The 27,983-nt window shown below is 46.2% G+C and overlaps 1 protein-coding gene across 2 annotated transcripts; it reads left to right on the top strand.

The window, feature by feature from the left end:
- The first annotated feature begins 452 nt into the window (after positions 1 to 452).
- HTR1E (5-hydroxytryptamine receptor 1E) lies at positions 453 to 27,835 on the top strand. 2 transcript variants are annotated; one of them, XM_083433580.1, is made up of 2 exons: positions 453 to 1,289; positions 24,357 to 27,835. In XM_083433580.1, the coding sequence occupies exon 2, from the start codon at positions 24,531 to 24,533 to the stop codon at positions 25,623 to 25,625; it is 1,095 nt and encodes a 364-aa protein (XP_083289706.1). In that variant the 5' UTR covers positions 453 to 1,289; positions 24,357 to 24,530; the 3' UTR covers positions 25,626 to 27,835. The 2 variants fall into 2 exon arrangements, with proteins under 2 accessions (XP_083289706.1, XP_083289707.1); XM_083433581.1 differs by lacking the exon at positions 453 to 1,289 and adding an exon at positions 1,923 to 2,028.
- Positions 27,836 to 27,983: the final 148 nt, after the last annotated feature.

The following is a 27,983-nucleotide window of genomic DNA, read 5'->3' as shown; positions in this document are numbered from 1 at the left end:
CTGCATTCTGTACCTCTGGCATTTTGGCATGGAACTGAGAAATTTATGGTCATTATTGGGTAGATGTCACATGTTCTGTACCTTTGCTTTTGTTAGCATTCTTGCTCCAAGGATAATAACTCTGCAGGATTGTTTTGGAGACTATGGGTTCAAAAGGATTTTGCATTTTGGAACCGGAGTTCGCCATTGAGGCAATAATGAAAAAGCATAAGGATCCAAATTTGCAAGGGGACTGTTTGCATCCAGCACGGCACTGTGAGTGTTCCATGCTGCTATAAATGTTGTCTAGTCTGGAATCCATCACCTGTGAATGTTGATAAAGTGAGGCAGCAAATGGAAGAGAGCAGTTTTTAAATCAAGCGCACATGATAGGCAATGCAGCTCCCCCCCCCCCGGTCAATTCATAGGCATAGGGAATGCAGAGAGAGAGAGAGAGAGAGAGAGAACGAACATCTAATTTCCTTTAAAGACGTAGAGTAACGCACAGTTGCCAAACCTGCTTTTGCAGGGGAAGGAGGGAAGTAACCGTAAAGTAGTAAATATTTATGCAATTTGAATGTGTTCTAACTTCGAGCAGAGGACAGACCCGATCAACACGTGGCATAGGAGGGGCCTCCTCCGCATCCCCCTTCGTTCAAATCCAAGGCAGTTCACGGCACAGGAGGAACGTGGGGCAGCAGTACTGATCAGTTGACACCGCGCTGCCGTGGACTTCAGTGCAAGGTGAGCTCCACTCCGCTTACGAGGTCTTCTGGAGGGGGTCTCCAATCATACCCCCCAGATGAAATGAGCCATACCGTCCAGTCTTCCTGTCTGCGGCGGCATTCGGTGGAAAGTGCTGCCCCCTAGCGCCCGCCGGCTGCAACTGGCCCAGACTTTCCAGGGCAGAGTTTTCCCTGGCCATATAAAACAGCCCAAGGCGGAGGAATCCGCGGAGCGAGGAGCGTCTTCTCCATCCTCCTCCTGCGACCCCGCACCTGCCTCGCCGGCTCCTTCTTACTCCGCCTCCCGTTCCTTCTCCGTCGGCTGATCCCGCGCCAGGTTTTCACTCTCTCCTCGCAGCGCCCCTCTCTCCCTGTCTCTCTTCTCCCCATCCAAAGCGGATTTCGAAAGGCTGCCCGCAACAGGCGGAGGCGGGCTCCGCGCCCTGGACTGGTCTGGGAGGCGGCGGCACATGGGGATGTGAGAGAGGGCGATGGCGAGGAGGAGGTGACTTTCCAGCTGCCCTCTGGATCCTGGGTCCCGTCGCCGCCCGGAGCGCCCAGAGTGCCAACGGCGGACTTCCCAAGGTGAGTGGCATAAGCCGAGGGCGAGGGAGGAGGAGGCGATTTGGGGAGGGGTCCTCAAAGGCGCTAGTCCTCAAGGCGCTCTCACCCGGAGTCCGTCCCAAGCAAGCAAATGGGGGGGGGGGAGGAAGCATGCATAGGATCGGGTTGCGGGAGCTATGAGCTAAGCAGCCGTCCCCACCCCCCACCGGCTCGCGGTTCAAATCCAATCCCAGCCCCTCTTCTTTTTGCAATATAGTGTTCAATGATGGGGGGGGGGGCCGCGAAGTGCTTTGGACCCCGTAGACACTGGCTGTCCAGAACGTGTCCCTCATCCTGTCATACAAGTTCCCGACCCAATCGAGGGATTTCTGACTTTGGTCGAGGTTTCCGTCCTCCAAGATCCGTTGCTTCCCCTGACTTGGAGCATGTGCAGATATTTTTATTTTTATTTGGCCCTTGGCTCTCATGTGTGCATGAGGGCTGGGGGAACCTGTATTGCTGGACTCCACATGTTGCTGGGCTCCAGTTCCCATCATTCCTGACCATTGGCCAGTCCACCATCCTCTGCCGGGCCACAGGCTCCGCAGCTGGTGGCTGCAATTCAGAAAAGCGACCTTTCTAAAGCAGGAAAGGGGAAGAGCCCGTGGAAGTGGAGGAAACGGTTCTGCAGAAGCAGGCAGGCAGGGCAGCCGAATTTTGGCTCTCAGCAATAGGGGAAGCTTCCTAAGTGGTTTGACCATGGGCCAGGCTGCGTTGGAAGGTGGTAGGAATCCCTTCAGTATTGTATTTGTTTATTTATGTTAAATTGCTATCCCGCCCTTCCTCCCAAAGGTATTTAAAGGGGGGCTAGACAACTAGCTCTCAGAGATGCTGCGGGCGGCTGCATCCTGCATTGCAGATGAGCCCTGGGGTTGGGCTGGATGGCCTCCCAAGGTCTCTTCCAGCTCCATGATTCACTGAGTTAGTGTGGCCATTAAAGGAAGGACTTGGGCTCCCATGCAGTGAAATGAGCAAGAGCACCTCCAAGCCCAGCACAGGGCTGGCATATTACTGTACCACAGTTTTGAAGTCAGTGTAGTTATGCATAATTACTTTGGAGAGAGGATTGGGCAGGAGGGTTCAAAGACCTTTAAGTCCAGAGTTTAAGATGACCTAAATGTACCACTTCACTGTCATGGTTGTTGTTGTTGTTAAATTCTGTGATTGGGGATTGTGTTCGCTGTATGCAACAGGGAAACGTCATTCAATGTAGACGGGGATTTATTATCTTTCTGGCCAAAAGGAAGCTGAACATAATACAAATCGGGGGAGGGGGTGGGGGTGGGGGATAGGCTCCTCTGTGTTCTCACAGCTGAGTCACTAGGCCAGGAAGCAATCAAAAGCAATATTTTGTCAATTTCAGCCAGCAATGCTACAAAGTGCCTAGTCGAGAGTGGAGCATCCGTCACCTCCTTTAGATATTGCCAGAAGAGGGTTAGGCCACCGTGGAGGAGCCAGTGGGACTTCTTCAAAGTTTCTTTCACCTATTGATGAAGGAGGGGGCAGTTTATAGATTACATTGAAGCACCAGCACTGGTCTCTTCCCAACTTCTGTTGTTCTTTCAAATATCTCCTTGGACATGACTTGCTTTGTGTACAAATCAATCAGCATCACTGTTTGCGTATAGCACCTCCCTCGTCCTATTGTGCAGCGGTCCGTCTAACTAGGAAGGCAAACTGCACCTGCAGGAAGTCCCACTGGAATCTAAGGAAATGCCTTGGGATTGTGAGGTGTGAATATCAGATTTTCCCTAGCTAAGTGGTAAAGCATCTCATTGTGTGCAGAAGGTCCCGGGTTCAAGCCGAAGTAGAACTGGGAGTGCTCCATTCTGAAATCCTGGAAAGTTGCTGTCAGCCAGTGAAAACAGTACTGAGCGGGATAGACCCATGTGTAGGGCAGTGCCCTATGTTCCTTTGGGATAACCAATGTGGTGTAGCGGTTAACAGCTAGGACGTGGGATACCAGGGTTCCGAAAATCCCTACACAAACCTCTGATAAATCACAGGGAATGTATTTATTTTATATATGTTTCTGTTGATACCCCACTTTGCTCCAAGAAGCCCAAATAAGTGTGTGTACTGTCTTCTTCACAACAACCCTGCAAGGTTGGCTGGTCTTCGAAAGAATGACTGGCCCAGTGGTCAGTTAGTGAGCTTCATGACTGAAGGGGGGGGGGACTTCCCCAAGAGCACCCCAAGCCCTTGTGTGATACTCTAACCACACTTGCTTATGTGAATTCACCTTATTCCAGCAACATGTGTAACTGCTGCAGATTGAAATGTGCAGATAGATGTAGATCTATATTCAGATGTTCATGCAGGCCCTGTCCAGAGGTGTCTTTTCTGAAGAAGATTAAGATACAGCTCCCCTTATAGTTCCACTCATTATTGCAGGTGGCAACAACTGGTTCGGGGCCAAGATGCTCCTGCTTCTGTGCCAAGGATTGAGCAAGGTAGCATTCAGGATTTCTTACAGGTTGGCAAAGTGAAGCATATCATTGAATTTAGGTTGATTTCTAACTTTGTCAGTATGAAGCATGCATTTGGAAATGTTCCTGTATCATACCACAAAAAGGCTGCCAGGTCACTACCTAGAAACCGTCCCCTGTGAATGTGCAGTATTTCTTAAGGGCATGCTAGCCCACCATTCCTGGCCAACAGATGCTGGTAGTTTGGTTTCCCATGGACAGAACATGAAAGTCTGACTGTCGTCACCACTAGGGACTAAGCTGTCATCAAGAACATTCAGACACTCCTCAGCTTCTCCAAGGAGCACTTCTGCAGTGTGGGTGTTGGCAGGGTTCCAGCCTTAGCCAAGCGAGGCAGCAGGCAGCCATTCAGCTTTAAGGTTATGGATGCTGAGAAGGTGGTTCTAGTGTTTTGCAGATGCTAGTTCCATTCATTGCACTGCAGAGCTGCATGGGGTGGAGGAAGAAGCCACTCTTTTCAGCCCAAACTTCACCTTGATTAGTGGAGACGCCAGAATCTTGCCTAGTCCGCTGATGCTACATAACTAAGGCTGCAATCCTAATCTCAATTACCTGGGTGCAGGCCCCTACTGAGCACAGTGGGACTTACTTATGAGTAGACATGTTTAGGACTGTGCTGTTACTCTGTAAGAGTTAATATAGAGAGAGAGAGATGTGTGTGTGTGTGTGTGCGTGCATGAGTGCCAGCTAAAGGTAACATTTCCCATTTCTGATCACAAAGACTTCTAGTCTATAAAACCTTCTGCCACATGTTAATCTTCAGTGTCCTGCAGTCTGTATAGGCAAGGCATGACATATAAATAAGAGACTCTGGGTAAAAATTATGCCAATGATGGCAGCTGCAGAATTAGTGAGCAGACACAAAGTTTTTTTAAAAAAATAAATAAATGTCTTCTAAACATAAAATATCATAAGAAGCCTCTCTGCTGGAGACTATGAAGATAATTTTAAACCATCAGCTGTGCAATGGGTTCTAATTTATTTACCACCACCAGCAGCAGCACTTTTAAAAATCATTTTATCACTGGCAGCTACATACCTCGCTCTTCTTTCATCCACACGGTGTAATAACTCCCAGAGTAAGCTGCATGCATTTCCATCTGTTTCATTTTCCTGGGGTGGGGGAGCTTCGTAATATGCGTTCAGCTCTCCCTGAAGATGTCAAGGCAAAGTAAACTTATAGCTTTTAAACTAGAGGAGAACCTGAGGTGTGATTCCCCCCCACTTTTAAAACAAACTATTTTCGTCAAGTAAGGTCCATATAGTTAAAGCTATGGTTTTCCCAGTAGTGATGTATGGAAGTGAGAGCTGAACCATAAAGAAGGCAGATCGCCGAAGAATTGACGCTTTTGAATTATGGTGCTGGAGGAGACTCTTGAGAGTCCCATGGACTGCAAGAAGATCAAACGCATCCATTCTTAAGGAAATCAGCCCTGAGTGCTCACTGGAAGGACAAATCGTGAAGCTGAGGCTCCAATACTTTGGCCATCTCATGAGAAGAGAAGACTCCCTGGAAAAGACCCTGATGTTGGGAAAGATGGAGGGCACAAGGAGAAGGGGACAACAGAGGACGAGATGGTTGGATAGTGTTCTCGAAGCTACCAGCATGAGTGTGACCAAACTGCGGGAGGCAGTGGAAGACAGGAGTGCCTGGCATGCTCTGGTCCATGGGGTCACGAAGAGTCGGACACGACTAAACGACTAAACAACAACAACAATTTTCATCAAGTAAAGCTCATCAGTTTAGTCTCAGTAAATATGATTTCTTCAGCATCATAAGATATTCAGCATTCGTCTCAACGAACATGTGGAATTATCCTGCCATTTTAAAAGTTCCCCAGTGGTAAATTCTTCTTGCAGGCACTTCCAAGTACTACTTTCACCATCCCACATGTTACAGATGTAGTTGTTTTGTGCCTATTCATTTCTCAAAGTCTTCTACCTTTCACATTGAGTGTTGCATTAGCTTCGTAGAGGTTTCTTTTGTCCTCGAAAAAATAATGTAAGCACTTACAAAACAGCTCCTTGGAAAACAACTACAGCTTTTCATAGACAAAGAGCAGAATACTAAGCACCGAGGAAAATCCGAAATGCTCTTGCTGCATCTTAATATTCTGTATCTTCCATACCCTCCAACATTTCTCTGATGAAAATAGGGATGTTCTAAGGAAAAGCAGGACATTCCATTCCAGGGTCAAATCAGAAACTGGGACGGCTTCTGTAAATCCGGGATTGTCCCTGGAAAATAGGGACACTTGGAGGGTCTGGTGGTTCAATATACATTGAAACAGTGTAAAAGATAACTATATATATGGGGGGGGGGTCTTTTAGTTCAGGAAATAAGGTCCAAGAAGTCTCAGTTCTGCACACAAACCAAATAAGTAATTGCCAAGCTAGCCATGCAGCTAGCATGATTTTATTTTTTTTAAAGTAAGCTGCAAGCGTAGGAACGCAAACTGGATTTGGTCCCTGATAGTGTTGCCACCATTGTTCTGTACAAGACAGTGCGGGGGCTGTTGGGAGGCGACTTTTTTTCATCTGGTGCTGAAGTAACTTCAAAGCAATCCATTACAATCTATTGCAGCCGAACAGAATGGCCCCTCTAGAATTTGTCACGCATGCATATGCATATACATGAATTTGTAAATCTGTCCATGCTTGGTTATCCAGATCTTAAATGCATGACCTTTCACACACCTTTTCAAACACATGCATTTGGAGAGGATGCCTACCGTATTTTTTGCTCTATAAGACTCACTTTTTCCCTCCTAAAAAGTAAGGGGAAATGTGTGTGCGTCTTATGGAGCGAATGCAGGCTGCGCAGCTATCCCAGAAGCCAGAACAGCAAGAGGGATCACTGCTTTCGCTGCACAGCGATCCCTCTTGCTGTTCTGGCTTCTGGGATTCAGAATATTTTTTTTCTTGTTTTCCTCCTCCAAAAACTAGGTGCGTCTTGTGGTCTGGTGCGTCTTATAGAGCGAAAAATACGGTAATTTAGCAGAGAGGGGGCGGGGGAGAGGGAGGGAGGAAGATGGAGAGAGAGAATACCTTAAATACAGGACAAAACTGTTTCTGTAAATGATGTAGCATTCTACATTGAAATAAGGACATCCTGTATTACACAGGACAGGTGACTTTAACTTTCCCCTTTCCTGCGACCCCAGTTTAGGTTGGTCATCTCATGTTTTCTATTTGACACATACTATTTGACCATAAGTTGGTATGGCTCACGATTCTAGCATCTTTACTCGGATTATTCAATACTTTTATAATACTTCAATACTATTATTCAATACTATTGTAATACTTCTGTCCCACTTTTGAGTATTCAAAAGTGAAATCTCGCCTTGGGGCAGTTTACAAAAGTAACTGTTGTATTAGTTGGTGGTTTTAATACTTAAGTCATTAAATGTAGCCTTTGTTAACAGCAGTGGCACAACAAATATTAATTAGTTTGTTTAAATGAATAATTATAAACCACTGAGTCATTTTATATAGAAAAGGCTATGTACAAAAAAGTAATTAAAATATCATAAAGCCATAAAATACAGATTAAATGACTGCCAGGGGCATGTCCACACTTGTCCCATGCCTAGAAAGTACAGATCTGAGCTGTTTCCTGCTTGTTCTGCACTCTCCATGCACAGGACCAAGCAGTTTTGCCTTTGTCCCACCTCTTTCCCCTGGAAAACCTGCTCTTTAGCGATAAATTGGCAATTTGTGTAAAACCCAATTGTTGTTTGATCCGATTCAGTGCTAAAAATCTGGTTTCCCCAGGGTAAAGCAGTGGGGGCAAACCGAGGTGTCAATAAGCCCTGTTTCAAACTAATTCTCTAAACCTGCTTGGTAAAACAAGAATAAGCCCAAGACATGGTGAGCTCACAGAACTGGCAGAAGCAACCATGGCAGTGGCATAGCGTGGGTTGTCAGCACCCGGGGCAAGGCAAGTAATTTGCGCCCCCTAACCCGGGGCAAGGCAAGTAATTTGCGCCCCCCCCACTGCACTGTCCCTCCCCCAGATAGTCCCTTGCTCTCTCTCTCCGCACCGCACCACACGCCTGGCACCCTCCCCTCCACAGTGGGCGGCGACCCAGCGGCTCGGCTCGGATTCGCACAGCCAGCACTGCAGTGAGAGAGAGTGAGTGAGCCAGGTAGGGGCAGAGAGCTGCAAGTGCGAGCGCGCCCCCCCCCAGATGTTGCGCCCGGTGCGGCCGGCCCCCCCTGCACCCCCCCACGCTATGCCACTGAACCATGGTGGCGGTTTCTTGAGCGATGCAAGGTTATTCTAAGGCTGGAGGACCAGAGAAGAGCAAGGTCACCTTCCTACAGGACCTATTACTATTCTGCAGCATGAAGGCTGGTTTGCGGCTGCTTTTTCTTTGAAATGGACACATTAATTGACTGATTAAGCAAGAGATCCACATGTCTGTCATGGATGCTTTAGCTGAGATTCCTGCATTGCAGGAGGGTTGGACTAGATGAACCTTGGATCCCTTCCAATTCTATGATTGTATGTAAAGAGTTGGGGGGGGGGTCCATTCATCTGAAATCATGAGATCTTCACTGAACTCCTGTGACACAAAAGGCATCATCACTCGTAGAAGAACACTGAACTTCAGTGGGAATGTGAGCTGCTATTGCCTTGGCAACCTGAAGGCTTTCAAGAGATTATAAATCAACATGACAACAGTTGTATCTTAATAGCATGACAGTGAAGGTTTTATAATAATTAAATCCAATTTTGTTTTCTTGGATGGAAAATGGCTCATTTGGTGGGTGGGGAGTGGAATCACCAGGATGTTGTCAACCTAGGCACTACAGATCCTCCTAGTGTCCCTATTTTCCAGTGACGGTCCCAGATTTGGGGGCACCAGTCTAGCTTCTCTAGGGAGGGAGTTCTGAAGTCTGGGGGCAGCCACTGAAAAGGCCCTCTCCCACATCCCTATGAAGCATGCCTGTGAGGGTGGTGGAACCAAGAGAAGGGCGAAGATTTCAGAATCTGGGCAGTTCATATGAGGGAATATGATCTTTCAGAGAGCTCAGACATAAGCTTTATAGGTCATAACCAGCACTTTGAATTGTGTCCAGGAACAGACTGGTGGCTCATGGAACTGTTGAAGCAAGGGAGTTGTAGACTTTCTTCCTTGCTTGATTGGCAGCACCTGCAAACCCTCTTTTGGTCTGCCCACATCTTTACCTGCTCCACACCTGACTTCAGGTGTGGGGCAGGTGAGCCTGGCTTGTCCAGAACAGCCTCACAGGCCAAATGGGAAAGGCAGGTAGATCAAATTAGGGTCAGAGACTGAAGATTCCCTTTCACTACTATATAAGAAGGGCCAAGATTTCCAGGTAGGGCTGGGAGAGATTTTGTGTCTCATACCTGGAGAACTGTTGCCAATCAGTTTAGACAGCACTGAAGTACGGTAGTTGAATTGTTGGTCTTACTTGGTACAGTGGTACCTTGGGTTACATACGCTTCAGGTTACATAGGCTTTGGTTACAGACTCCGCTAACCCAGAAATAGTACCCCGGGTTAAGAACTTTGCTTCAGGATGAGAACAGAAATCGTGCTCCGGTAGCGCAGTGGCAGCAGGAGGTCCCATTAGCTAAAGTGGTGCTTCAGGTTAAGAACAGTTTCAGGTTAAGAACAGACCTCCGGAACGAATTAAGTACTTAAGCCGAGGTACCACTGTATAAAGTAGCTACCTAAGTGCAAGGTTCAACAGGCTTGTATATCATAGCCATTTTAGTAGTCTTTGTTCCACAATTTTAATGAGTCCAAGATAACATCAATGATGTTCCCAGGAGCAGCTCTAGCTACAAGCATCCTTTAGGCATCAGAAACAGAGAGGAGTGAGCTACCTGATAGCCCCAACCTTTCATACAGATATTGTTCGCATTTGGCAAATAGTGCCCACCAGAAATGCAGGTTTGAATAAAATATTGGGGGGATGCAGGCAAGCCCCACACCACATAACCAATCACATGATGCGGTACATGCACGCCATTTGAATGGCAATGCCCATCAATTTGGGGAGAGGGTAGCCCCCTCAAATATTATATTGGAGGGCCCAAAGGGACCTCAGCCCCTAGGAGTTGGCTCCTGTGATGTCCATTGCCCTGAAGACATGAGCCAGTGGATTACTGGCAAGTCCTCATAAAAGGTGCAAGATGATAGGCTTACAAGAAGCTGTTTAGATAAACTTTGCTAATTTGAGATTTCTGCTCTGCCTGCTAATTATTGTAATGGCTGCGGGAGGGATACCAATTACCACCTCTGCAGGCTACTTTGGCAGAAAATGGGGACATTTCTTCAGAGTGGTTCCCTGATGTGTAAGAGGTGGTACCACAATTAACTAGCAGGATATAAGGGGTGAAGGCAGAGGAAGCTTTGACTGTTTAGTGACAGACGCCGACCCACAAAGGAAACGAAACAGATATATATATACAGACTGCTAGGATCCAACCATGTTGGCAGTGTGGCCAGCTCCTACTTTGGAATTTGAATCCTAGAGAAAATAGAAGGTAGCCAAGTCAAAGGAATTATGGCAATCATATCTCATGAATGTCCTAGTTTGTGAAAAGCCTTCGGATCAATGAGCAGGCTCACAGACTTAGTGCTATGTTACATGCATCCCTTAGTGATGTATGGAAGTGAGAGCTGGACCATAAAGAAGGCTGATCACCAAAGAATTAATGCTTTTGAATTATGGTGCTGGAGGAGACTCTTGAGAGTCCCATGGACTGCAAGAAGATCAAACGTATCCATTCTTAAGGAAATCAGCCCTGAGTGGTCACTGGAAGGACAGATCCTGAAGCTGAGACTCCAATACTTTGGCCACCTCATGAGAAGAGAAGACTCCCTGGAAAAGACCCTGATGTTTAGAAAGATGGAGGGCACCAGGAGAAGGGGATGACAGAGGACAAGATGGTTGGACAGTGTTCTCGAAGCCACAAACATGAGTCTGACCAAACTACAGGAGGCAGTGGAAGATAGGAGTGCCTGGTGTGCTCTGGTCCATGGGGTCACGAAGAGTCAGACATGACTAAATGACTAAACAACAACAACAACATGCATCCCTTGGTATAAGTGTCAGGGCTCAAGCCCTTCTAGCTATGCAAAGAATTCAGAACCATTGAAATATGCTTTTTAACCCCTTTACCTCTTTACTTCAACTAACCCTTTCTCTCTTGCTGCTTTCTGCTTTACTATCGTTACTCTCTTATGTTTCCTTTCCCTTTCCTATGCTATAAGCTGGTGTTTGAAAGCAGTGGAATACCCAAGGTGTTTTGACCCTTAGATTTTGCTTGGAGACAGAGGGTCTTCTTCTGGTCTACCAAAATCAAATCCCTGGCTGGCAGTGGCTGGAGTTGATGGGGTCTCACTTCCACAGCCCCAGTGTTTGTGCCACTCAGGGCAGACGTTGAGGGAGGTAGAGGAAAATATCCATTCATTGTGCGGGCTCTCAGGTTGGTGCAGCAAAGAAGCCCAGATCAGATCCATTGGATGACAGTGTTACACTGCCTTCCTGACACACTCAACATCCCATTTCTGGGTTTCCCACTGGTTGCTGTAAGGGGGAACCTCACTGGATGCAACCACCACCGGCCTCCCATTTGGGCAGGTGCAATGAGGTGCTCGTCACTGGTGGGACTTCAATGCCACCAGCAGTGTGCCCTGATGGTGGAGTCTGGCAGAACCACCCCATCCAAACCCACTGCAGCGTGATGGATCAGGAGTTCAGATTGCTCTGCGCTGGTACTTTGGTTTAGTGATTCAGTTTATTTATTTATTTAAAGGATTAAAAACAGGAACATGGAGAACCATCTTTTATTCCTTCCCTCCCCCATTTCTCATCCAGTCCTCCAAAGCTTCACGTTATTAATGTCTACATTGTAGAAATTATTTTTTCCCCCTCGGCCATGGTTCCACACAAAATAACTGGGGGCAATTCTCATCCAAATCATTTTCTTTTGGCTACCCAGGTGTAGTCAGTACAATGATCTCCAGATGTTGTTGGATTACAACTCCATCCATTATGGCAAATGGTCAAGGATAACGGGAATTATAGCCTACAGTGATGGAAATTATAGTCCACATCGGCTACCATTTTGCTTAAAATTCAACACTGAAGGCCACTCAGCACACTTCAATTTGACTGTCTAAACAGAAGATTTAAGTGTCAGCTGTCACGATACTTTCCTCCTGTGGAATGTTTCTTTCCCTTCTTCTTGCTAAATCACACGCAGAGAGAAAGGAGCTGACATTTAGTAACTTGAGCTTATTATTAGGAATCTCCAGCTGCTGAAATCTGTGTGAAACATCATCCAGAGTCTGACAACCTGAAATACAAAAAGCCTCAAGGCAACAAGACAATTTTCTTTACTTTGTCACATCACTATGAGGAAATGATGGCATTAATGTAACCTTTTCCAAGGCAGCAATATTATTGAAGAAGTATATAACTGAGGCGAGCACTGGTGTTAAAAAGAAGGTCTCAGGGGCAAGAACTTTTCATTCAAGGAAGAAGAGATATTCATTTGTTCATCCATTCACCGTCTGGATAATTCCACCACTCACAATTTTAGCCTTAGCTGCCTTTAAGCATTTCTCTTGTTCTGGCATTGCTTTTTTTTTAAGAGCTTGATTACACAATATGTTGTGGATACTCTGTGACACAAAGGTGAAGTTTTCATTCTCAGGAGAACTAATTACTTTAACTCATGCAATTGATAATTTTTCTATATTTCACTGAAAGAAGTCTTCCCAACTGCGTATCTCCTTAATATTAGTTGAAATTCAGGGGCTATTACTGAGGGCTAGAATCCATGTCTAGCATGGAGCCAAAGGAGGGAAGAACAAACTCGGGCTCCAAATTGTTAGGGTTATAAGGTTCTTATAATAACTAGCTGGGATGGGAACAGGCTTCTCACAGATCAAAAACAGGCCCTGGGAGTCCCTGAGAAATAGTCTGGTGACCGGACATTTCCTGGAGGTGGCTTCAACATAGCCAGAGCTTATTGACCTTACAGAGTGGGGCCTCAGCCTTCTAAGGCCTGTTTGGAATCTGTTGGTTTCTTGTCACTTGTGTTAGTTGGGGTCTAGTTCAGGCTTCCTCAACCTCGGCCCTCCAGATGTTTTTGGCCTACAACTCCCATGACCCCTAGCTAGCAGGACCAGTGGTCAGGGATAATGGGAATTGTAGTCTCAAAACACCTGGAGGGCTGAGGTTGAGGAAGCCTGGTCTAGTTGATACCATCAAGGCCAGAGCAGATAGTATGGGTCGGAAAGAGTCAGTCAGGGGTAAGGAAGGCTCACCAGTTGCTGAAAGCAGCAGTGACTTGAGATGGTGATTTCTCAGGAGAAACATCTGGCATACATGTGTTAACTCAGGATGCCCTCCAGATGTTGTTCAACTCCCATCATGCTTGACCATTGGCATGCTATCTGGGGCTGTTGGGAGTTGGAGTACAACAACAGCTGGCCCAGAGGGTCATACAAGGTTGGTTCTCCATTTTTCATACTTATTGTGCAATCCTTGAGAATGTGTATTTTGCTGACAATGAAAGAAAACAGGCTTAATAGCTGAAAGTCTGGTCTGCAAATCAGGGGAGTCCTGCTATGAATAGCTTTCCACACTTGGCTGAATTGCAGAAGGCCTCTGAGGCACTAGAGAGGCAAAACACACACCATGCTGAAGAGCCTGCCTTTTCTTCTGTTTTTCAGTCAGCTAATACAAAGATGGTCTTGTTATAGCATCCCTAGTGAAAGCCCTTTCTAAAGATTTTAAAAAGAAGTTTAATGAAGGTAAGGAAACAATGCAATGCAGGAAGGCAGCACATTCAAATTTTTATATTCATTGAGGAAATAATTGTCCACTGCCAGGAAACGAACAAGAATCCATTTTATAACACATCTTTAGGCTGCAGTACTATACTCACCTAGGACTAATGTGACAGTAGAGATAGAGAAGGAATTCAGTTCACATTTAAAGGTGAACCTACTTACAGGTAATTCACACTTTATTAAACAATTTGAGTACCAAAATAAAGCCATCATTTGAAGTTCACACTTCTCTGAATTTTTCAATGCAGTCCTCCAGCCAGTGTTGACAGAGATGCATGTATTAAGGGGAAATCTGCATTAAAATGAATATATTCATTAGTATAAAACACAAAAATGCATCATATTAGCGGAAATTGGTTGCAAAATATGTACATTAGTCAAAACTGCATGAAAAAAAATTGTTTATTACAGGAAATTCACACTAAAATGCCTGCAAATTTTCAAAGTAACGTGGAAAACTGAATTTAAGAATGGGAAGCTGAGAGAACTGGAATTGACAGATCCATCTATTTCTATGTCCCATTGTACTTAATGAGGCTTAACATCTAGGTAGATGGGTAGAGGATTGCATTATACATTGGACTACTTCGAATTCTTACTGTCCGTAATCCTGCAAATAGCTTTTTAAAAAATACAAAACTTAAATTTCACATTAAACTGTACTCTCTGTCCTCACAAACACTAAGATCACTTTTTCCAACTACCCAAAGCTAGTTGAGGTATAGTTTTCCAAACCCACCCGCCTTACCAAAATTCCTGGTTGACCCAAACATTATTATATATATATGTAAGAAAATGTAACTTTTCCTCCTAGAGGAGTTGCTCCATCCTATTGCCCTTTTCTGAAGTTTTTCCAGCTCTACACTATATATATTTTTGAGGTGAGGGGACCAGAAAGGTACAAAATATTCCAAGTGTGGTTGCATCATCAATTTGTACAACAGCATTTAGATATCAGCAATTTTATTTCCAATTCATTCGTAGCATGGAATTCGCCTTTCTTTCACATGTTGGGTGCCCATACATACCGGGCTGAGGTAAGGTCCTTCCGTCAACTATAGCAGATCCTGCCTCAATAGAGCAAATGAGACAAGGTGTAGCGATAAGACTGATGTAAGGCCGCCTGATATTTTTGACCCGTGAATGCAGAATGGTTTGCTAGGCAAAATTGGGGGGGGGGGGTCCTTGGGAACTTGGTCATTGAGAGAACTCGAGTCTTATTTCAAGGCCAGAGTGTGAGGTTTAGTTTCAAAGTGCATGTTCCTGTGACATTTCACAGTTCCTTGAGAGATGTGATTCACTAGCCCCCACAAGCCCCATGTGCAGCATGTATCCAGCACTAATAAGACAACTTGCTTTTCCTTGGGGCACAGAGTCACTGGCCTACAAACAACCTACTCTTTGGCCTTCTTTGACTGGCTGCGAAAAGGGACTTGCTCAGTTTCTGCATTCTTGGAGATGACATTTAGCATGTCTAAGAAAATTTCGACAAAAAAAAGAGGGGGCTGATAATATACAGAAGAGGGCTGAAGTGATGTGGCATATCGAGGAAGATTATTGGATTCGGGACAGTAGTTGTGGGCACACATGCGCGCACACACACGGTAGATCTCAGAAGTTCTGGTACTCAGGAAGGTTGGGCTACTGGCCAGGCTGAGCAGGACACACACAATTTTAACCTGTCCCCCCCCCACACACACAACTTGGAGCAGAAGACTTGTGTGTCAAACATTTTTTTAAAAGAAAATAGCTGCGCACACAGATAAACAAATTTATGCCTGCGATGGACCTTAGGTTTCTGGGAATCGAGGTAGGTTGAGGAGTTCTAATTTAGGGATGGGGACAACAGTACACAGTACAGATACATCCTCTCACGTGCCTCCTATCAGCATGGATTGAAAAAGATTGAGACAGAGTTCAGTGTTTATGGTTATGTGGTTATGTGTGGATGGACGTGCATGAAAGCACACGTGGAAAAATGGGATCTGTGTATCATTTGTGCCCATTTGTGCATCAACACTCAGGTGTGTACACAGCCACAGTCCCACCTTATCCAGTTCTCTTTCTTTTTACTGAAAGAAAACAACAAGCTTCTGATCTTTGAACAGGGTAGTTATAAAATTTTTATAACAGAAGCAGACTGGGGCCTGGATTGTTTGTTTCCTTTTCCTCCCCCCCAAAAGAAAACTGCACCAAGAGGTGTTGGGTTGGGAAGAGTGTTACCTATTTCACACTTATCCCTCCGCCAACAGGTTATGTCTGTTGGACGTACCTTCATTTTTGCATCTGCCCTATTCATAGCTGTCACACGTATGCTCCTCCTTTAATGGCCATTTAAGCCATTGTGGACACAGTTAATCTTTCTTTTTCACTTCCTTCATTTTAACTAACACACACACACAAGTTTTAGCTCAGCCTCTACAGTGAAGGCTCAGGTAAGCTGATATTTGGTGACTGTATGGTTGACAAAGTGGACCCTGCAGCTTGGAAGATTAACTGTTTCCAGAAGGACTTATTATTGCAGCAAGTTGCTTTCGGCTGTAAAGACCATGCCCGTGATTTATTTGCTTGTTTGCACCATATTAAAAGGATGATTCATAATGTTTAACTTGCTAGAGGTGGTTGTGGCTAAAGGTTGCTGTGCTTTTCAAAAAATTAAGCACTTCTAGGAAAAGTGTCTGTACGGATTGTGCCATCTGACCGACAAGCCTCCTCATTGATCTGTGCTGGCTGTGAGCGCTCTTGCACTGAAATTTGCTGTAACAAGAGAAAGTGGAAGAAGAAATGTATAAACTCTTTATCCCCCCACCCCAATCTCGCTGCTTCAGGCCTGCTATTTGAACTCAGTTTGAGGCTACAGTTTCTGCTTGTCTTAGTTTTATGCTGTTCTGCCCATCCGTGCCATTTCTCTGAGTACAGTCATTAATTTCTGAAGAGAGAGTTGCCAATGCTGAAAGAATGTTTGGTGGAAGAGGTTGGCTGTAGATATTCTGGGGTGGCCCAAAGATGTCCTCTGTGAAACTTCACATCTTCCAAGGCAAAATAGAGTCTTGGCATACAGAGATCCCATCCCCTAGCTTAAGCTTGAGCCATTTAGAGTCTAAATCAAATCCAAAGAAAGGCCATTGCCCCATTCAGTTTGATGGTGATTAATAGCACGATCCTAGGCATGTTCACTCGGAAGTACCGTATTTTTCGTCCCATAGGACGCTCCGTCCCATAGGACGCACCTACTTTTTGGGGGGGAAATAAAGGAAAAAATTTTTTCCCTTTATTTCCCCCCCAAAACCAGGTTGGGGAACAGTGGGATGGCGGCGCTGCGCCTCCCCGCTGTCCCCCGAGCTTGTGGGGCTGGCCGATGTCTGCCCGGCGCGAGGGCGCTCTGCTTCAGGGCGCCCCATGCGCCGGGCGGCAGGCTGCCGCCCGCAAGCCTTGCGCGCCGGGGGGAGTTCTCCCCCGGTGCGCAAGGCTTGCTGACGCTTGCGCGGAGCACGGGGCGTCCTCCGAAGGGCGCCCCGTGTTCCGTGCTGCAGGCTGCCGCCGGCAAGCCTTGCGCGCCGGGGGGAGTTCTCCCCCGGCGCGCAAGGCTTGCTGACGCTTGCGCGGAGCACGGGGCGTCCTCCGAAGGGCGCCCCGTGTTCCGCGCTGCAGGCTGCCGCCGGCAAGCCTTGCGCGCGGGGGGGAGTTCTCCCCCGGCGCGCAAGGCTTGCTGACGCTTGCGCGGAGCACGGGGCGTCCTCCGAAGGGCGCCCCGTGTTCCGCGCTGCAGGCTGCCGCCGGCAAGCCTTGCGCGCGGGGGGGAGTTCTCCCCCGGCGCGCAAGGCTTGCTGACGCTTGCGCGGAGCACGGGGCGTCCTCCGAAGGGCGCCCCGTGTTCCGCGCTGCAGGCTGCCGCCGGCAAGCCTTGCGCGCGGGGGGGGAGTTCTCCCCCGGCGCGCAAGGCTTGCTGACGCTTGCGCGGAGCACGGGGCGTCCTCCGAAGGGCGCCCCGTGTTCCGCGCTGCAGGCTGCCGCCAGCAAGCCTTGCGCGCGGGGGGGAGTTCTCCCCCGGCGCGCAAGGCTTGCTGACGCTTCCGCGGAGCACGGGGCGTCCTCCGAAGGGCGCCCCGTGTTCCGCGCTGCAGGCTGCCGCCGGCAAGCCTTGCGCGCCGGGGGGAGTTCTCCCCCGGCGCGCAAGGCTTGCTGACGCTTGCGCGGAGCACGGGGCGTCCTCCGAAGGGCGCCCCGTGTTCCGCGCTGCAGGCTGCCGCCGGCAAGCCTTGCGCGCGGGGGGGAGTTCTCCCCCGGCGCGCAAGGCTTGCTGACGCTTGCGCGGAGCACGGGGCGTCCTCCGAAGGGCGCCCCGTGTTCCGCGCTGCAGGCTGCCGCCGGCAAGCCTTGCGCGCCGGGGGGAGTTCTCCCCCGGCGCGCAAGGCTTGCTGACGCTTGCGCGGAGCACGGGGCGTCCTCCGAAGGGCGCCCCGTGTTCCGCGCTGCAGGCTGCCGCCGGCAAGCCTTGCGCGCGGGGGGGAGTTCTCCCCCGGCGCGCAAGGCTTGCTGACGCTTGCGCGGAGCACGGGGCGTCCTCCGAAGGGCGCCCCGTGTTCCGCGCTGCAGGCTGCCGCTGGCAAGCCTTGCGCGCCGGGGGGAGTTCTCCCCCGGCGCGCAAGGCTTGCTGACGCTTGCGCGGAGCACGGGGCGTCCTCCGAAGGGCGCCCCGTGTTCCGCGCTGCAGGCTACCGCCCGCAAGCCTTGCGCGCCCAGGGGAACTCCCCCCAGGTGCGCAAGGCTTGCGGATAGCTTCCTGGAGCCTGGAGAGCAAGAGGTGTCGGTGCGCACCGACGCCTCTCACTCTCCAGGCTTCCGCGAAAACCTGCATTCGCCCCATAAGACGCACACACATTTCCCCTTCATTTTTGGAGGGGAAAAAGTGCGTCTTATAGGGCGAAAAATACGGTAAGTCCCAAATTCCATAGGGCTTATTCTTGGGCAAATAGCTTTTAGGTATATGTTTATTCTTTCCCAAAAATTTTAAGGACTATAGCCTTCCCAAAGTGGGTTACATTAATGCATTAATATATATTTTTAAAAAACAACCATCCTAAAGGTTTCAAAATTGCCTCTGTAGGAAGACATGCTGCAATATTGTGAAAGCAGAGTTGAAAATATCTCAGCTGAGAAGTAACCTTGCTTTCCTTGCAAATATGCAAAAAGTCATCCATGCTTTTTTGTTTGTTCTTTAAATGTGTACAGTTTTGGGGGTGCAACTGCAATCTGAAATTTGGGGTTGTGTAAGGCAGAGCTTACAGTTCAGCTGAGTTTTTTTCATTATATGTCCTCTCTGGTTTGATTACTGAGTTCTGTCTCCCTTTTGCACAGTGAGGACAAATAAAGGCTGTTGGAGAGGGTTTTTTGCTTTTTTTAACAAGTTTTTTTGGCGGGGAAACAGTCAGTGCAGAAAATGGAAGGGGACGCTTCAGTGGAATGACTAAGAATTAAATGTATGTATCTAGTTCCATGGGAAACAGGGGTGTGTGGGTGTTTAGGGCATGTGACAGTGTGGATCTGGGCCTGCCTGCGACTGGAACATAGTCTCTGACAGCTTTCGGCCTGAGTAATGCAGTCCTTGGTTCTCAAAAGGTTCCCAAGCCTGGGCAACACCAATTGTCAGTCCTCTCCACAGTCTCAAGCAGAGGTCCTTGACTGGTCCTTAACTGGAAGAACCTTCTCTATGCAATGCATTTGCTTTATCACTGAGGTATGGTCCTCCTGAGAGCTCACAAACAGGGCATAACAATTATGGCTGCCACCACCACCCGGTCATTTGCCTCAGCACTTACTACACAGAGGTTTGAATGTGGACATTCCATTTAACAATCATAGCTCATAACTATTGATTGATGCCTTTGTATATCAATATGTCTATTTTTAAGAGTCATTTAAGCTGCTAGGAAGCATAACCACAGTGAATGTTTTTTAATGGTTTCCTGCCACACATCTGATAGTTAGCACTTTGTGAGAGCTGAATTCCTGCTGGGAAGGGAGATAGGAAGAAGACCCCCACCTAACCCTCAATCAGCTGATCAGTGATGTCATACATGACAGTGCCAGGCATTGATTTGGTAGTGCATACAATAGAAAGTGCAGAATCTCTGCATGTACATTCCACAGCTGCTAATACTGTCTGGGCCATCCTGCCTCCCACCTCCTCCTCCTCAGCTTTTGGGCTGCTCATGCTAATTTTTGCCACATAATTTCACATTCTGATGCAACAAGCAAGGATTCAGTTCACAAATCAAGCTGTCTTGACTTGGTTCTTTTTTGAAATACAGAATAACATGTTGTAAATAAAATCAATACATCTAGAAAGCAGAAGCCAGAAGACCCCTTTTAACAGAAAAGTCATAACCAAGATGTAAATATTGACTAATGAAAAACAGTGTGTGCCTTGAACTAATTTGGTACGATTAGCTCTGGGTTAATTCAGCTAGCATTATTTCCCTCAAAGCTGAATATGTCAGAAATAAGGGTGGAAGGTTTTCTGTGAACGAAAACTCTGTGTGTTTGTGTGCAGTAGAACTCATAGAGCTCTAGATCTGAGTATTTAAATAATTATAATGCTACTGTTTTCAATAGCCTCAAGTGACAAGGCAGAAGTTGGTTCCAATTTCTTTATTTTTTACCTCATTTACTGCATACTTCTCATTCAGTTCTTTGATTTTATTCAAAATATGGCTCACCCTGTATAGATTTTATAAGAACAGACAGCAGCAAGATTTTTAATCATGAGATTTAAATAGTGTGGGAGACAGAGCATGGGAAATTTGTTTAGGAAATGTAGGTCAGATCTGAGAAACATAGATGGTATTCACCTAAGTAATAAGTGTAAGTGAAAAGACTTCTGTTTGCACAACAGAACTTCTGTCCTGTCCTCTCCACATTCATGCCTCATGTGATCCTCAAATCTGCTCTAGAGGTTTGGTGGAACCCCCAGAACAAATGTAGGGGCTGCACAGGGGAAGAATAAGGGTAGAAGTCCCATTGTGGAAGCACACAAGGAGCTACTTAGCACAACCCATAGCCAATTAAAGAAAATCCACATTAAAAAGGAGTTTGTTACAAGATCAAGTAGTTCAGGACCATGGAGAGCAACCCAAATCAATATCTGAACCAGCCATCCGCAATCTGGTGGCCTTCAGGTTTTGGGACTACAACTCCCATCAACCCCAGCCCATTGTGGTCAATGGTCGGGGTGATGGGAGTTGTAGTTCAACAACATCTGTAGGGGAGCAATGCAGGAAAGTCCAATTTGAAGAACACAAGAGAAGACCCGTACCTCTTTTTATTTATTTCACAAAACTGTAAAAAAAAAAAACAGACCTCAAATTGGTTTACAGAGTAACTAAACATTATGTTAGCTGTGCCTTCAAATGCATGCTTTTTTTAAAAAAACATTGCCACTGTGGGGACCCGGTCCAGACTAGGAGTTCCTAATGTGGGGTGAAGAGGGTGGCATTCAAGTAAATGAGATTCCCCCCCCCCCAATGCAGATTGCAGGTGTGGGAATGCAATCCAGATTGGGATCATAGCAGGGTACAAATGATTAAACCCCATCCGCCCACCCGCACTAGACTCCCTGTCTGAATTAGGCCCCCGCACTGTCATTTTGTGTTTTAAAAAGACCCTGAACTTAAAAGCGCAGCTGCATAACTCGTGTGATACTTGCTTTCCTCCTAAAAATCCAGAATTACATGTTTAAAGCAAATGCTTAGAAAAGTGGGCACGTAAGTAATATATTCAGTTGTCTATACAAGATCCATATTAGCCTACCAGCTGGAATGGTTCACCTATATCAATTACATAAAACACACAGAGGAATGATGTGTGACCATCAGGCAACCTTGTTTTCTTTTTCCAGATCTCAGTAGTGCTCAATGTGTAAAATATTCAGTGCTGGGAATCTATGCCCTCTGAGCTGGAAGCCTTTTCCCATGACCCCAGATATATAAGTGTTGTTCTAACAACTCATATGTAGACGAAAAGCACTCTGCACCTGTTCAGAGGCACAATCCCATTCTATCAGTGTATAGATTCAGAGAAAAAACACAATTAATGACTAATTTGGAAGACTGAGGTCCCACCTTTTTAAAAAGATTCCTGCAGCCTATCACTGGTGAGTCACACAAAATTAAGCAGTGAAGCTGGTTCTGCCTGCTGTTCTTCCTGTGAAATATGGCACCATGTGACCGGAATATGTTCCTTAGGATGGGAACTAACCCCTTGGAAGTGTAAATTCCAATATACTGTTGTAAAATACAAAATAGTAGGGTTCTAGAACATTTGCAGGGAAGAAAGGTGTATTGCTTTTCTTTAGGAAAAACTATTAATTAAAGTACACTACATGTTCCATTTTGTGTTTGACTCCTTATAATGAGCAAAATTCAGTGCTTCCTGGTTTGTGTGTGGGTAGACTACAAGCAACTCTCTGATTTAAGGTCTGACCTTCTGCACATTTCAAACATTCCCACACTTGGTCAAAGGCAATTTATCCTTTTTATTTATAAAATGTGATGTTTCCTAAAGACAGTGCTTCCCTGGGGAAAAAGCAGAACCATTCCAAATGTGCTGAACCTCAATGAATCTCAGAGGCTTCCGTTTTTTTAACAGGATGCTCCTTGGGGAGTTCTTGTGGTTTGCCTCCATTCTGCTTTGAATGCTTGTTGCATGGAACCTTTCTTTGGGGGAATATCTGAATCCACAACCTATAGAAATATTGCCAGGTATCAGGACTTGGGCGTGCCCTGACCCCAGAGCCTAGGAGTTGTCAGGTGGAAATTCAGTCCATGCACCACCGATATCTAACTCAGGCCAAAGGAAGGCACTGCAGGTCTGCCTGACCATCAATGAAATCTCCTAGCAGCTATAGGCCAGAGCAAGTAAGGTGATGCGTCCTGGCCTCATTGTGCTTTTTGGCCTTCAGGAGCTGCCTGTCTTCGTACCTCCACCCCCTAAGCACACAGTTGTGCAAAGCCTGATATAATTATTTCCTTCACAGGAAGCATGTTGTTATTAATATAATAATATAAGGTAAGGTAAAGGTACCCCTGCCCGTTCGGGCCAGTCTTGCCAGACTCTAGGGTTGTGCGCTCATCTCACTCTATAGACCGGGAGCCAGTGCTGTCCACAGACACTTCCGGGTCACATGGCTAGCGTGACAAGCTGCATCTGGCGAGCCAGCGCAGCACACGGAACGCCGTTTACCTTCCCGCTGGTAAGCGGTTCCTATTTATCTACTTGCACCCGGGAGTGCTTTCGAACTGCTAGGTTGGCAGGCGCTGGGACCGAACGACGGGAGCACACCCCGCCGTGGGGATTCAAACTGCCGACCTTTCGATTTGCAAGTCCTAGGTGCTGAGGCTTTAACCCACAGCGCCACCCGCGTCCCTATATAATAATATAGCCATATTCAAATCTCTAAATGACTGTCAAATGGAAGATGACGCAGGCTTTTTTTTCTCCTGCTCTGAAGAGTAGGGCCCGAACCAACGGCTTCAAATTACAAGAAAGGAAATCCTGACTTAACATCAGGAAGACCCTTCTAACATAAATGAGACTCTCCACAAGCTGGCCTTTCATTTCTCTTGCAGCCCAACAAGTTCCTATATCTCAAGCTATAAAGAAGCTGAAAGTCCAAACATCTTGTTACAAATGATCATCCAAAGTCATGTACAAAGACAAATAGTGAGTGAAAGAATAGTTCTAAAAACACGATTAAAGCTTTAGTGCTTGTTTGTGAACTCTCACAGCAGTGGTCTGCATCCAACAAGGAAAGCAGCAAAGTCGCAGGCAAAAAAAGTACGTATGGCTGTGTGTGTTGCAAAGACTTACTCAGTGGGATACATGGCACATTCACAATAATTAGAGCACACCGCATAAGCTCTGAAAACAGGAATGGGCTGTGTACACAAAATTTTATTTTTGAGGTGAAAAATCATTAAACCTTTGCTTGACAGCATCTTATTATAAAGTCTGTATTTCTAGACTGTTCAAAAGATTGACACCTAAATGTGAAAATATGTTATGAAAAGCTAGCATGCATTAGCTTAAGTATGGCTTTTCTGAAACATTTTACCTCTTGAAGATACCACTTGAAGTAAGTCGATTAATTTGCTTGTATTACCACAAATTTTGTGTAGCCGTGAAGAATAAAGTTCAGATTTGACTCTGCTATGAATGTATTAAACATCAGATTTATCTGAGACAGAACTTACTTACAGAAATCTCTAACACAACCTAAAGTTCTTAGGAGAAGCTTCCCATTTTATTTTATTATTTTTGGAATCCCTATTAAGGGTTTGTCATCATGCGAAGTTTGTTCTGCAGATGCATGAAGCAGTGCCTTTTCTGTTGTGGCACCCCGGTTGTGAAATGTGCTACTTACAGAATTCCACCTGTTTACATCACTCCTTAATTGTAGGTGCCTAAGCAATCCTTTCTATTCCACAAAGCCTTCTGCAGTGGGTCACTAAGGAGGTCTTTGGTTGTTTCATAATTTAGTCTGGGTGTTCAATTTGTATCTTGTTTCAAATATTGCATTTTTTAAAAAAAAAGAACATTTTTTTGCCGCTTTGGGTATTCTTTAAAACAAATAAAGAAAAGCCGTCTTTAATACTTTATAAATAAACCAATAAATTTGGAAGATCTGCTATTAAGAAACATCCTTTTATCTTCCAGGAGCAAGCAGCAAACTGGAGGGGAAAGCAAACTGGATCTGAGGAGAAATGTGACATTAGGATTTCATATTCCAACTCTGAAGTATCCTTAGTGATCTTCCAGAATGGAGGAACTTTAAAGCTTGGCACTGTCAGGACCTAGGAGGCACCGAACAGTTTGTATTGGTCTGAAAAGATGAATCACACCAACTTCACACCAGAAGCCGACGTGGCTGTCCGATCCAAAACTATCACCGAAAACATGCTTATTACCGTGTCTCTGTCCATAATTACAACCTTGACAATGCTGCTGAACTCTTCCGTCATTTCGGCAATCTGCCTGACGAAGAAGCTGCACCAGCCTGCCAACTACTTGATCTGCTCGCTGGCTGTTACGGACCTGCTTGTCGCCGTTTTGGTCATGCCCTTGAGTATCACATACATCGTGATGGAAAGGTGGACTTTGGGATACTTCCTGTGCGAGATATGGCTGAGCATAGACATGACCTGTTGCACGTGCTCGATCCTTCACCTTTGCGTCATCGCGCTGGATCGATACTGGGCGATTACAAATGCGATCGAGTACGCCAGGAAGAGGACGGCCAAGAGAGCTGGAGTTATGATTGGCACAGTGTGGACAATATCCACGTGCATCTCCATGCCTCCTTTGTTTTGGAGAAACCACAGCGCCGACACCAATTCCAGCGAGTGTCAGATTCAACACAACCACGTCATCTACACCATTTACTCTACGTTTGGGGCCTTTTATATCCCTTTGACCCTCATATTGATTCTCTATTACAGAATCTACCACGCGGCAAAGAGCCTTTACCAAAAACGAGGGTCGAGCCGGCACCTCAGCAGCAGGAGCACCGACAGCCAAAACTCATTTGCGAGTTGCAAGCTCACGCAGACCTTCTGCGTCTCAGACTTCTCCACATCAGACCCGACCACAGAATTTGATAGGATGCATGCTTCGGTGAGGACCTCCCCCTTTGACAACGACCTGGATTTGGTTGGAGACCGTCAACAGATTTCCAGTGTGAGGGAGCGAAAGGCTGCACGCATCCTGGGCCTCATTTTAGGCGCCTTCATTTTGTCTTGGCTGCCATTTTTTATCAAGGAGCTCGCTGTGGGCCTTCAGCTTAGCACCGTATCGGCGGAAGTGGCTCACTTTCTGACGTGGCTGGGTTATGTGAATTCTCTTATCAATCCTCTCTTGTACACTAGTTTTAATGAAGATTTTAAACTTGCCTTTAAAAAACTCATTAGATGCTGGGAACACTCTTAAAAATGATTATGGACAGCTACCATGTGACTTATTGGCCTTAAATATGAGCTGTGGGGGAGGGAGGGGATATCTGAAACTGGAAACCTGTTTGAGTTTATTTATTTATTAGCTTCGTTTGGAGGTTTTTTGCTCATAAAAAAGGGCTTTGTTTTGCTTGTCTTTTTAACTTAATTGCTCCTTAGCTTGTAAATCTGTACTGCTGTTTTCTACCTCTCTGTACCATGAGCATATGAGTTTCTATACTATGAGTCTGAAATACATTTAATTACACAGGCCTCTTCCCCCCACACCGCTCTCTTATTTTAAGACAACACATGCAAAATAAAGAGCCCTGTTCAAAAGTTGTATTGCTGCCACTTCTAATAAATGAATAGCCCTATCCACCCTCCCAGGCACATTGACACTTCAGAATAGCAGCCGTTATTTACAACAGAGGGCCTAGTACACAGACCCACTACTTGTTCTTACTCAAACTAGCCTAGCCTGAATGTGATCTGGTGCCTCGCCCTGTAAACATTGGCTGACATGCCATAGGGGATGGGAATGAACCCACTTCTAAAGCACAGCTGTGCCTATGAGAGAGAATACCTTATAATTTCTTTCAAAAACTATAACTATACAGACAGGCATGCTATATATGTGGTCATATCCAAAGCAGTCAGCCTCTTCATGCAAAAACTTTCACCTGTGCAATGGAGCTTCCTGTCAGGACTGGCTCCAGGTTTTGGGGGGCCCTTAGCCCTCCTCTTCCTCTTTGACCCTCCTCTCCCTCTTGGCCCCAACCATGTGGCCAAACTTTATACTGGCAGGAGAGAGTTTTAGGACACGATAACTGTACATTGATTAACATTTCCACATGCAGTGCTATTTTTCTAGAAAAAGAGGTGCCAACACTCACCCTGAATGCCTCGCTTGTTCTCTTAGAATGCCAATGGCACCTACCTGAAAGGTACCGGAACTTAGTTCTGGCGAGTTCCAGCAGAAAAAAAGCCCTGTCTACACAGAAATAAATCCCTCTGCATATCAAGGGCCTGATGAGCAGGTACAAAATTGCAGCCAAAATTGGTTAGTCTTGCAGGTGCTAGGCAGGACTGTTCACAAGAAACCTAAAAAGCTTCTAGAGTATCCCCTCCACTCCAGGCTGTTCACTTCCACATCTTTTCTTCAAGAATGTGAAGTAAGGTGAAAGGATATTGGTGGCTTAGGACCTCAAAGACCAGGCTCCAAATCGCCACTCAGTAATGAAGTTGACTGGGTAATCCAGAGCTAGTCGCTGTCTCTCAGCTGAGACCTCACAGGGTTGTTGCGAGAATCCAATAGGGGAAGAGAAGAAGCATGAATGCAACCTTGAGTTCCTTGGAGGAAAGTTGGAGCATCAGTATAATAAGAAGCAAATAAATAAGTCTGTCTCTACCCCGCAGGTCCCAAAAACCTAATAATGGTCCCACTAAATCCAATAAGGCCATAACAAGCTGGGGATAATAATTTAATCCTAGAATTTAAAGAGACACGCCTTTGAAGAAATACACATAACTGGGAGCATAACAAGAAGAAACGAAACAGGTGAGTTCCCCCTGGCCCATGAGGCTGCAAACCAAGCAGATTACCTGCCAGTAAGCCTCATTCAACACAGTGGGAGTTACTTCTAATTCAATATGCATTGGATTATGTAATGATAGGTAGGTTTCACCTTAACAATGTCTTCTATGAAGTAGTGCAGGCAGGGAGGAGAAAGAGTTGTTAACCAAGAATGCATGCCTGCTTGTTTTCTCCCCAGCAAGTGAACCAACCGCTCTTCAGCTCTCTCCAATGGGTTAGGAGGAATACCTGGAAATGGGGGTTGATGCTGGAGGGCAAAAGTAGCAAAAGGTTGCTAATGGGGAAGAGGTGTAAGGCTGCTCAGATCAGCTTCCAGCTAACAGTCTGGCTCTCAGGTCATGCTGGTTTTCCAGCAGCAGCATTTAGCAGGAATAAGTGCACGGCTTGTGTATGTCCCCCAGTAGCTGGGGGAACCCCTAGAACAGATTTGGGAAGTGTTAGGGCACACAGTGAGAGGACATTCCATCGTGCTGGCAAAAGTCTGGGGCAACTTTGTTGGATACAACCCATTATTGCTACATAGGGCTGATTTTTTTAATACTTCTATAAATGTATTTTGGGGTCATTACTGAATACTTTAAAAATCCCAGTCATGGGAATTATAAAGCAGAAATTTGGGGGCAACAGTAGCAACTTCCCATTTCTGTTTTGTAATCACCACAGCTTGGGTTTTCAACGTCTTCCAATAATGACCTTTTCCCTGAAGAACTACATGTCTCCTGCAGAATTAAGGAGCTGGTACACAGTAGTAAAAGGCCA

The sequence above is a fragment of the Podarcis tiliguerta genome, assembly GCF_965153285.1.
Source record: "Podarcis tiliguerta genome assembly, chromosome: 3".
Taxonomy (NCBI): Eukaryota; Metazoa; Chordata; class Lepidosauria; order Squamata; family Lacertidae; genus Podarcis; species Podarcis tiliguerta.
Note: the sequence above shows the minus strand (reverse complement) of the source record. Positions and strands in the feature narration are given on the sequence as shown.